Source organism: Triticum aestivum, chromosome 2D, assembly GCF_018294505.1.
Source record: "Triticum aestivum cultivar Chinese Spring chromosome 2D, IWGSC CS RefSeq v2.1, whole genome shotgun sequence".
Classification (NCBI taxonomy): Eukaryota; Viridiplantae; Streptophyta; class Magnoliopsida; order Poales; family Poaceae; genus Triticum; species Triticum aestivum.
The window spans coordinates 410,598,320-410,610,806 of NC_057799.1; the positions used below are offsets into that span (position 1 = coordinate 410,598,320).

Genomic DNA, 12,487 nt, shown 5'->3' on the forward strand with positions numbered 1-12,487 from the left:
CATATTTTGTAATGCTTTACCTGTACATCATCTCCATGTATTTGTTTATCATGTTGGGGTGCTGTAGCATATTTTCATGATGCTTGCAATATGCCTAGTTGCTGTTTTGGACAGATTGTTGCTATATCTTGTTTGGAGTGTATGTGTTGCACCGTTGCTCCTTTTTGAGCATGTTCTATATGTAACTTGCTTAGAATTGCATGTAGTTTCATATTATCTTGTTGCATCATTGTTTTAAGGTGTTTGCTTGATGTTTGTATGCATTTTGCATCAATGCCATGTTTAACTTGCTTTGCTCATATCTTCTAGGCCGTAGCTCCGAACTAAATGAACTTTATATGTAACTTGACTAGAATTTCGTGTAGATCATTTTGGTGCATCTTAACTTGCTGTTTAACAACTTGAACATAAGGTTTATTCAGATCTTGACCAATTTCGAAATTTGCATACGAGGACTTACCGGATTTGTTATATGTTAGTTCCGGCCTCATTTAAATTTCTTTTGATGTGTTGTTCTTGTATGCATCATCTCTTGCAATGAGTAGCTTCATGTAGCCTTGTCATGCATCATACTTGGTTGAGCATCATGTCTTGTTTATGTGTTGAGTGTTTACCGTGTTGTTTGCTTCTTTCCGGTTGTGCTCCTTCTCGTTAGTTCTTGTTTTGTTGCGATTGTGAGGATTCATTCGTCTTCGTGGCTTCATCTTCTTCATGGACTCGATCTTCTTCCTAGCGGGATTTCAGGCAAGATGACCGTCACCTTGGATCTCATTACTATCATTCCTATGCTAGTTGCTTCGTTCTATCGCTATGCTGCGCTACCTATCACTTGCTCTTCAAGCCTCCCAAAATGCCATGAACCTCTAACCTTTTTCACCCTTCCTAGCAAACCGTTGTTTGGCTATGTTACCGCTTTGCTCAGCCCCTCTTATAGCGTTGCTAGTTGCAGGTGAAGATGAAGAAGTTTGTTCCATGTTGGAACATGGATATCATGAATTTTGTTGGGATATCACAATATCTCTTATTTAATGAAAGCATCTATATACTTGGTAAAGGGTGGAAGGCTCGGCCTTATGCCTGGTGTTTTGTTCCACTCTTGCCGCCCTAGTTTCCGTCATACCGGTGTTATGTTCCTTGATTTTGCGTCCCTTACGCAGTCGGGTGATTTATGGGACCCCCTTGACAGTTCGCTTTGAATAAAACTCTTCCAGCAAGGCCCAACCTTGGTTTCACATTTGCCTCACCTAGCCTTTTTCCCTTGGGAGTCGCGCATCCCGAGGGTCATCTTTATTTTAATCCCCTCGGGCTAGTGCTTCTCTAAGTGTTGGTCCGAACCGAGCTGCCTGCGGGGCCACCTCGGGGAAACTCGAAGTCTGGTTTTACTCGTAGCTAGTCTCATCCGGTGTTGCCCTGAGAACGAGATATGTGCAGCTTCTATCGGGATTGTCGGCGCATCGGGCGGCTTTGCTGGTCTTGTTTTACCATTGTCGAAATGTCTTGTAAACCGGGATTCCGAGACTGATCGGGTCTTCCCGGGAGAAGGAATATCCTTTGTTGACCGTGAGAGCTTATAATGGGCTAAGTTGGGACACCCCTGCAGGGTATTATCTTTCGAAAGCCGTGCCCGCGGTTATGTGGCAGATGGGAATTTGTTAATGTCCGGTTGTAGAGAACTTGACACTCGACTTAATTAAAATGCATCAACCGCGTGTGTAACCGTGATGGTCTCTTTTCGGCGGAGTCCGGGAAGTGAACACGGTTTTGGGTTATGTTTGACGTAAGTAGGAGTTCAGGATCACTTCTTGATCATTGCTAGTTTCACGACCGTTCCGTTGCTTCTCTTCTCGCTCTTATTTGCGTATGCTAGCCACCATACATGCTTAGTCGCTGCTGCAACCTCACCACCTATCCTTTCCTTACCCATTAAGCTTTGTTAGTCTTGATACCCATGGTTATGGGATTGCTGAGTCCTCGTGGCTCACAGATTACTACAACACCAGTTGCAGGTACCGGTTTTGCGATGATCATGACGCGAGAGCGATGTTACTTGTTTTGGAGCTTCTTCTTCTGCTTCTTCTTCGATCAGAGGATAGGTTCCAGGTCGGCAGCCTGGGCTAGCAGGGTGGATGTCATTTGAGTTTCTGTTTGTGTTTCATCCGTAGTCGGATGTTGATCTTATGTATGATGTATTAATGTATTCTTGCGGCATCTGTATGCCTTGTATGTATCCCCATCTATTATGTAATGTTGATGTAATGATATCCACCTTGCAAAAGCGTGTCAATATGCGGTTCTATCCTTGGTGGGACCTTCGAGTCTCTTTAGGATAGTATCGCATATTGGCCGTGACAGTGCCTCCAAGGGCTCTCAACTTCTTCAATTGCCACCTTGCGCGCGCTCCTCCAGTTAATGCCTTGACGTCAAACCCCCTTCATTCCTTCTCTTGCTTTTTCTCAAACTTCAACTCTTTTTTGTTTGCTATCATCTCTTCTGCCGCCGTATTGAACACAAGAGCGTCTCCTCCATTCTTTTGCTTATCTTTCTCGCCTCTCCTACCCGACAGCCTTTTGAATTTGATAATTACATTGTTAAGAAAGAACACTTTAATATATATGTTAGCAAACAATTGAAACATAATGCCATCATGGCTGATCGTTTGAGTGACTTGATGATTTGAATTGCTAATGATGTGAAAGGCTTAAGTAAACATTCATCCATGGTGCACACCCAGTTAGAACAAGTAGCTAAGTCACATAATGATTTGCTTAATGAAATGAATAATAAAATGAATAATCATGTTGTTAGGATAATGACTAGAGGAGGTAGAATGGCTAAGGATCCTCTATATTCTCATCCTAAAAGAATTGAGTAAGATTCTCAGAGAGTTAGTATTGATGTACCTCGTTCATCTAAGAAGAAAAAGAGAAAAAAATGATAGCACTTTGCATGCTTCTAGTGAACCTGTGATAGAAAAACCTTGTGAGAATCGTAGCGATGTTTCTATTTTTTATGTTGAGACACAATCTGGTAATGAACACCCATCTAGTGATAATGAAAATATTGATGTTCATGTTGACGGCCAACCAAATAATGATGTTGAGCTCCCCCAAGAGCCGTGGCATGTCCCATCTTCCAGTCAGCAAAGCAAACCAAGAAGTTCCAGGTCCACCCCGAAGACAAAAAAGTGACCATTGGGGGAGACCTCTCGGAGGACCAAGAGGCAGAGCTCTGATACGTCTCCAATGTATCTATTTTTTTATTGTTTCATGCTATTATATTATCAATGTTGGATGCTTTATATGCATTTATATGCTATTTTATATTATTTTTTGGGACTAACATATTAACCTAGTGCCCGGTGGCAATTTTCTCGTTTTTTTTGCTTGTTTTTGGCTTTTCAGAAAATCAGTACCAAACGAAGTCCAAACGCGGTAAAACTTTACGGTGATTTTTAATGGACCAGAAAGGGACCCTAGAAGGTTTGGGAGGAGGCCAGAAGAGCTACGGGTGAGCCACGAGCTCACAGGTCGCGCCCCCTGAGCTCGTAGCATGCCCCAGGAGGCCAGAGAAGGTTAGATCGGAAGTATCCAATCTGAAGACACATGAAGAAAGACGAACAAATACCGAATCCGAGTGGATCCACCAAAGACAACCACCGACCAATTCCGCGAGATCCGCCGGAGACACACCTCCACACGCCCTCCGACAATGCTAGACACACCATCGGGACGGGAGCTTGGCGGGGAGAACCTTATTTCATCTTTAAGAAGCCGCCGTCGTCTCGTCTTCTTGAGCAGGACATAAACCTAACAAAATTTGAACAAGCACTTGAAAACGGAGCCCTCCCGACGGCAAGGACCGGAATCCACCACGCACCCATAGCTCTAAGGCCACAAAAGACGTGAAAGATCGGCGGCGTCGCCGACGGGAGGCAGGAACCCTAGCTGCATTTCCTTGGAGGAAAGACGAAGGGAGGGCAATAATGAGCCAACGTACTCGAATGCTTATTTTATAAACCTAAGGCTCTGCCACATTATTTAAACCTAAGGTCAGATGTTTGACATAAAATGGTAGTTGCGGCGTATACGTTGCTTCATTGCTTCAGATTGTGGCATGTGCTTTTATTCTCACGGACTTTCGTAATGTTGTATTTGTTGTGAACATTTGCACATGCTTATAAGCAAATAGTGGACTCTAAATAATTCCGCACAAAAATGTGGATCGTGCTTATTACATAGCTTTGAGGAATTTATGAACGTCAGATAATTAAGTATCTGGAGCAGTAGGTGTATCTAAGTCCAATCCTTTCTCTTTCTGTCATTTTGCTCTTCCCTTTTTGATAAAAATAATAGTTGCTGAACATGCCCACTTGGTGTGGTATGTGGATGGCTAGGCTATTCAGACGTCCAGCTAAGATTTGCATTAATCAAATGTTTTTGAAAGACCACTTGTGTGTAGACTTAGAAAGCTACTCCCTCCGTCCTAATGTTGAAAATGTTTTTATATTATGGGACCGAGGGAGTAGAATACAAACCTCCGCCTGGTTAAGCTATAAATACACACACATCGCCGGTGGTCTTCTACCATTCAGTATCTTCTGTAGTCCAGCCCATCATTCCATCCAAAACAGAAGAACTTGCGATCAAGCGCGAGCGCTTGAGAAATGGCGGGCGGTGGCTTCGTAGCAGGCGACGGCCGTGCGCAGGAGTACGGCGGCCGCATGACGTTCTCCGTCGTGGTGACCTCCCTCATGGCCGCCTCTTGCGGCCTCATCTTCGGCTATGACTCTGGCGTCACAGGTCCGTGCGTTCTGTGTGTTCTACTCCAGTAAGCTTAGTTCCAAGGCACACACTCTGGTTCACCGTTTAATATAACTAGCTATTAGCTAAGCTGATTTGATGTTGCTAAATTAGCTTTACACAAGCGTGTCTCCGTTGTTAATTAGTTGGTCCAGTAGAGTTTTAATGAAGCGAAAATAAGAAGTCACTGTAGTCAAGTTCAATCTTTTCTCAAAAAAAAAAGGAGTCAAGTTGAATCTATCTAGTAGTAATAGTAATGTACTAGGATAAGATCCAAGGGACGGCAAGGAATTTAAATATGTGCTGTGCATCTAAAGCATGTCATTTCCACCGTAAGCATGTGATCCAGGCATTGCGTTGACGCGATATGCATTAAATTATGAAGTATACTTTATGTATGGTTAGAATGGGCAGATGCTTCCGCACGACCTGAGAGCATATAGCATTTTTTTTTTCATTATTGAATGGGAGCTTATTTAGAATACGCACTCACACGGTCCGATGGAAAAGAAGGAACGAGCGGATGAGGCTTGACTAAGATAGAAGAAGCTTCACAGGTTTTCACAAAATGAACAGAGCTCTCTATCAGCTCCCCTGCGAATCTGGAACATCCATATAAAAAATCTAACAGTCCGCGTTAAATATTTCTTGTTTATGCACCATTGGAGCTTGTTCTATTGTAGTCAAGCCCGAGCAGATACACCATCATGTGTGTTATCTGTTGTCTGAATGACCGTCATAGTCAATGCTGCCACAATTGTTCTTTCAAACTGCATATATTTTTACTCTTTTTATAATATTAAGAAAAATATTTAAATTAAGAAAATGATAGAATGTTTTTAGCAACAGAAAATGATAGATGTATTAAATAGAAATAAGGAACTATTGGGCTGGCCCGTGTAACTAGCATTGCAGGTTATTGGACTAATTCGTTGCACAACACGTAAAAAAGGAGCTCTCCAATCTCCCAGACCACACCCCCAATCCTATTTAGCGTCCTCTGCGTCACTTATAGGGACGAGACTTGCCTGCTCCCCCGGCGTGTGCCCATCCGTGCTCCCGCATATGTGGCTTGATTTGATTGGAACAAAATAAGGTTCGGCCTCACCCCCTTAAAATCAGGGGGGAGATGATTAGATTAGAAAGAAAAAAAGAAAAAAAGATAGCCGTAGGATGAAGTGGGAGCACAGATGGGAGCATGGGGAGGGAGCAGGCAAGCCGGATCCCACTTATAGGCTTAATTGCAAATGATGCCCACCCCCCTCCTTGTGCACATCGTAAGGAATGGGCCGACCCATGTAACGTTTGTTCATTTTTCTTTCACAAACGGCCTTTGTACACCAACCAGTTTTGGCGTTTTTTCTTTTCATGCATAAATTATTGTTTTCCATTTAATCTTCTTGTTTTATTATTGTTAACAACTATTTTGATAAATACACTAACATTTTTAGCAGACAGATGGACATTTTAATAAACTACCTGTGCAGTTTTTAAAAGACGTAAACTATTTTCAAAATTATAAAACCATCTTGTTATAATAGGAGAATTATGTTATAATATATGAACATTTAAAAAATGTGTGTATACTTTTTATATTATATAAATATATTTTAAAGGTTTGAATACTTATTGGGTTATATGAATCTCAATTACATGAACATTTTTAAAACACGTGAACACTTTTCTGGCTTACTTGAACACTTTTAAAAACACAAACTATTCTTAATTGATGATTATTTCAAATACTTGATATTTAGAAATGGAATTTTTTTTTCATGTTTTTACATACTTTATTATATTATTTAAGAGATTATAGTTTTATTGTGTTTTAATATAATTTTTAAAAACAATCATACTGCAAAGCAGAGTGTATGGCAAGAACTTTTATCCTTATAGATATATTGTACTTTTGGTCGACTCAGGTGGCGTGACACAAATGGAATCGTTCCTGAGCAAGTTCTTCCCGGAAGTGCAGAGCAGGATGAAGATCCCGAAGCATGACGCGTACTGCAAGTACGACAACCAGTGGCTCACCGCGTTCACGTCATCGTTGTTCATCGCCGGTACTCTCTCGTCCTTGGTGGCGAGCCAAGTGACGAGGAGGGTGGGCCGTCAGGCAATCATGCTGATTGGTGGCGTCATGTTCCTTGTCGGTTCAATCATCAACGCCGCGGCCGTCAACATTGCCATGCTTATCATCGGCCGGATTCTACTCGGGTTTGGTCTTGGGTTCACATTACAGGTATGCGGGGGCAATATTGAGCATCTCCTGCTTTCTAGTATCTGGTTTTTTTTTAGAAAAGGAGGAATACCCCCGGCCTCTGCATCTGATCGATGCATACGGCCAATATTATTAATTATTAGCACAAAACCTTACAAAGTCGTACAACAGTAAGACCAAAGCCACCATCTTCGCAACCTCTGTCGCTACTCCTATCTAACTAATGAAAGGGCGCTAATGGTCTGGGCCTAATACCAAACAGACCTCGCAGTCAAACCTAACATCTAAGACCTGAGGTCCCAACCTGGACGCCTGCCGGGTATGGGCACCCACCAGTCCGGCGTGCTCCTCAACCAGGCCGCCTGCCGAGTATGAGGCCGCCACAACCACCTACCACATATCCATCTTCAGAGCTGTACTGTTGCAACGGCCTTGCCCGGTCTCGCTGCCGCCGACGCCACCACGACGCCAGACAGCGTCGACCTCCTGCGCGTGTCCGTCACCACACATCTGACGCCAAGCCTCCGCTGCTCCATGCCGCCAAGAGCCGCCGCCAAGAATATGTATAAAGAAACACCGCTCCACCGAAAGGGAGGCAGCACACCCCCACCCCTCACCTACAGACCCTTCCATCCGATCCCAATGTCCTTGGCGTTGCCTCCAGGAAGGTAACGGTGCACAAGGCGCCGCCGACGCCCGATCCGCAACGGATCTTGGGCTTTCACCCGGACATGGTTCGGAGAGGAGAGATGGTGCCCTCAGCAGCGCCCCCAAGGAGGAAAACGGCGCCAAAAATCGGCGTCGCCGCTGCCGGCCAGCCAAGGCGGCCAAGGTTTCCCCCGGACACCGATCTGCTCCACCAGAACACACCGGAGGTGGATCCGGAAGATCCAAACCGAACCGGGGACTGGGAAGGGATGCATGGAAGGGAAGGGGGCAATACCTCCAGATCTGGCACGCCTGCGGCTCGCCGTCCTCACGGCCGAACTCTCAGGCACGCCGCACGCCCCGCCGTCGCGAGGCCCCGCCCCAACCCAGCTGCCCTGCGGCGAGAGGAAGCTGCCCCGCGAGCAGCACGGGCCGCCTGGCTGGACCGCCGCGATCCTGCCCAAGTCCACCAGGCCGAGATCGCCCCGCCGCCACCTTCCCAGGGCACGCCCGGCTTCGCCGGCGCCCCCTCCAGTGGCGGCGCAGCGGGGGAGGAGGGCGGGATCCCCCCGGCGGCGCGGCTAGGGTTTCCCCCGTGTCGCCAGAGGAGGGCGACGCGGGGGTCGGGTATTTCTAGTATCTGGTAGTGACCATCTTTCTTCTTTTTTACCGCAGTCAGCTCCTGTGTACCTCTCTGAGACAGCGCCGGCGCGGTGGCGAGGTGCATTCACGTCGTCGTTCAACACGTTCGTGGTCATCGGCATACTGTCGGCGACCATCACCAACTACTTCACGAACCGCATCCCTAGGTGGGGATGGCGCGTCTCCCTCGGCCTAGCGGCCGTCCCGGGCGTCATCGTGGTGGTGGGAGCCTTTTTCATCCCGGACACCCCCAGCAGCCTCGTCCTGCGAGGCCAGCCCGACCGAGCTCGCGCGGCGCTACAGCGTATCCGCGGTGATGGCACCAACATCGATGCCGAGTTCAAGGACATCGTCCACGCCGTGGACGAGGCCCGCCGGAACGACGTTGGCTCTTTCCGGAGGCTATTCAGCAAGCAGTACCGGCACTACCTGGTGGCAGGGCTGGCTGTACCCGTGTTCTACGAGTTCACCGGCATGATCGTCATCTCGGTATTCTCGCCTGTGCTGTTCCGCACGGTGGGGTTCAGCAGCCAGAAGGCCATTCTTGGTTCTGTCATAAACAGCATGACAAACTTGGTGGCGACGGTTCTGTCCTCCTTCGTCATGGACCGCACCGGCCGCAGGTTCCTGCTCATCATAGGTGGAATCGGCATGTTGCTCTGCGAGGTAGGAGTACTACCTATCATGCCATACCGTCACTGCGTATGCTACTGATGATATACTAGTTCGTATCCGTTTGATTGATGTCTTGATCTAATGAACCTTTTGTTTTGTTGGTGAACTTACTAATCATCAAAGGTGGCCATCTCGTGGATCATGGCGGGCCATCTCGGGAAGCACCAAGGGGTGACGATGCCGCATGGCTACGCGACCGCTGTGTTGGTCCTCATCTGCCTCTGCACCTTCAGCTTCGGTCTGTCGTGGGCACCGCTCAGGTGGGTCGTGCCGGCCGAGATCTACCCGGTGGAGATCCGATCGGCCGGGCAGGCCTTGAGCATCTCTGTCGAGCTGTGTCTCTCCTTCGTGGAGCTGCAGGTGTTCATCGCGCTGCTCTGCGCCATGAAGTACGGTGTCTTCCTCTTCTACGCCGTCTGGCTTCTTGCAATGACCATCTTCGTGGCGGTATTCCTCCCGGAAACCAAGGGCGTGCCGCTGGAAGCCATGCGCTCAGTGTGGACGGGACATTGGTACTGGAGGAGGTTCGTCAAACAGGATGCCAACCATGAAAGGCAAATCACCGGTGTGTCAACTAATTAGTAAGTGCAGATAAAACTGGTTCGGAAGTGATGTGTAATTTATTTCAGCAAAGCGTCTTAGTAAAAAAAATGTATTACCAAAAATGAAGATGCAATATACTGTAAGAGGGTGTTGGGTTAGGCTTAGGAGTCTTTAGGAAGATTTCTATCTTGCCAACGACTATCTTTGTTGAATCAAATCTGAGGTCAAATTGTGGACTATTGCAAGGGCTAAACACCTAAGGTACATGATGTCGGGAGAGTTATTTGTTGTAGTGTGGCCAAGGCCGTTTTTTCCTTTGTAATACTCTTCAATTTTAGTTAATGAAAATGACAAATCTTTTTTAGTTGTCTACAAAAAGTATTGACTGCATTTTATGCATCTGACTGTTGAACTCCGCACAGATGCTTTGAAAGAGCATCAATGCAGCCTTTCAATTCAGACGAATTATGCATGATAATTGGCGATGTTCAGTTATCATGTATGATCACTTTTCCATAGGGGCAAGACGCCAGGATACGGTGTTTGGATAGCCCGCAAGCACCGGCGATAGGGCGGCCCACAAATTAGCCCATTCAACGGTCTTCACTTATCCAAATGACCGTCGGAACAAGATGTTTCAACGACCATTATGGATGGTGGTGGATACCAACACCATCGGATCCTAGAAGATGGCAAACAAATTTGGAAACCCCGTACATAACGGGTCTAGTCAGAATAGGGTACCCTCTCCATTGATTATGGAGAAGGACAACCCTAGGATAGATCTCCTGCTTGATCCGCTAGATGGACTTATAAAACTGGGATCCCTCGTACGCGAAGAAGTAAGTAGTGGCTCGCCCCATAAGTATTTAGCCTGAAGAAGCTGCAACCATAAACTTTCATCCCATCGAATAATCCGCCAGATCCATGCAGCACAAGGGCCAGGTTCATGCGTTATGACAAGGATACCTATCCCTACCAGGTCCTTTGGCATACAGATATCAGCCCCTTTATCATATGGTAACTTTTAGCGGCCTTCTGCCTGTCGGAAGAAACACGATAGGTCTTTATCAAATGATATGTGCACCAAATATGCATATACATGAGATGGCTAGAGAGGTTGGAGTCAATAAGAATGTTGTTACTCCCTTTGGATGTAAAATGACCGCACCAAGGTTACGTCCGAGACGTGACACTCCCCATAAGAGGGTCGAACTCGCTCAACGGAACCCTCAAGTCAGACAATGACATCCCCAAATATGCAATGGGGAAGGTGGACAACCTACAATTCATGTTGTCCGTATTCTGTTGTTGCTCGACCTTAGAGTACCCTACTACCACCAACTCGCTTGTCAAAGTTGATATAAAGACCAGTCATGGACTCAAAATATAGAAGGAGAAATTTAAGATTGACAATGTCAAGATCGGAGCCCTCAACCATACTCATGGTATCATCCGCGTACTGAAGATGTGTGAGGCCACTCCACAAATCAAGTACCTATCCACCCCAACTAGGTGTCCGGCCATCCTAGCTTTGTCAAGGATGGTTGCAAGGGCGTCAACCCCGAGGTTAAAGAGCTTCAGATAGTAGTAAATGTGGGATCTAATTTTACTTGGCTGTTCAAGCAGGACATCCCCGTCCCACAAGCAAGGATTGAGCCACAGCTCGCCTCGCGTAACCCCCTCGCGTCGCTCCCGCGAGCGACCGAGGGGGCGAACCCTAGCCGCCGGGGCTCGTCCGCCGCCTCCCAGCTCCCTCTCTCGCTACCGCGGGTGTGCGCCGCCGATCCGGTCAGCATAGGCGGCGGCGGGGATTTCCCTTCTCCTCGCTCGATGTCGTGCGGCGCGGGACGACGGCTTCGACGATGACGTCATGCAGATCCAAGGCACGGTGGCGCGGCGGCTCCCAGCGGCGGTGCTTGGCGGCGCGGGTGGAGATCGGCTACGCGTAGCGTGTGCGGTCAGCTGTACGTGGCTAGAAGATGAAGGAGGGGCTGGGCGTGGCCGGTGGCGGCGGCGGCGTTCAGCCCGGATCTGGTCTTGGCGGGGCGACGGCGACGGCTGGTCCGGATCCGACCATGGTGGTGGTGGCGTCCCCTCCGCCGGGGTTGACTGGCCAAGTGGTGGGTCCTTGTGGCGGCACCGGTGGCTACGGATCTAGGAATCCCATGTCCGGGCTCGTCACAGGACGCGCGTGGCGGCTGGAGCTTTCTCCGGCGTCGACGGCGCTTGATGCGGGATCGCGGCGGCGGTTGCAGTTGTATGGGCGACGACAGCGGCTGACGCGACGATGGGTGCTCCCTGTAGCGCCCGGATTCGGGGCGGCGACCCCTCTTCTTCAACGGCGGCGGACTCCGGAGTCGTGTGGGCGACTCGGAATCCGGATCTCGAGATGGTGACGGCCTTCTGAGGCTGGTGGCGGTATGGGACATCCCTTCCTTCAACAGAACGGGTTCGATGCGGCTCGGCAGGTGACACATGTGCCTCTTTCGAGTTGTCGGGCGGTTCCTGTCATCGGCAGGTGAATGTTGGAGATATGCCCTAGAGGCAATCATGTATGATGATATTTTCTATGTGTTTATGAATAAACATAGTCCTTGGACATTATCAACGATGTGTATCAGCAGGTACGTGACTTGTTTGTGGGACTATGCATTGTATGATGACTGTCCTAAAAGGTCCCTAGTCGAAAGGGCTGTGTGGACGCGCAGCCGACTAGACTGGCATATGACACGGTCAATGGCTTGGTCTCACTAGCCATGGAGCATTGGATGCTAATCAGATAATATGGACTCGGAAAGATCTGGTCGGATTCGACATAGTCGGATCCGAGTCGAGATAAGGTCCGAGTCGGACAGACCCAACTATGAGACGCAGCGATATGTCATATGTGAGTCTCTAGTACAACATATGTTCTATGTCCTAAGACCTGAGCTGGCACATGTACTCGAGATGGTGA

General features: G+C 47.9%; 1 protein-coding gene across 1 annotated transcript; it reads left to right on the forward strand.

Moving 5' to 3' along the window:
* The first annotated feature begins 4,595 nt into the window (after positions 1–4,595).
* LOC123053482 (sugar transport protein MST1) lies at positions 4,596–9,896 on the forward strand. Its single transcript, XM_044476957.1, has 4 exons — positions 4,596–4,799; positions 6,722–7,041; positions 8,344–8,976; positions 9,109–9,896. Exons 1-4 carry the CDS (start codon positions 4,664–4,666, stop codon positions 9,565–9,567), a joined length of 1,548 nt encoding a protein of 515 aa, XP_044332892.1. The 5' UTR covers positions 4,596–4,663; the 3' UTR covers positions 9,568–9,896.
* Positions 9,897–12,487: the final 2,591 nt, after the last annotated feature.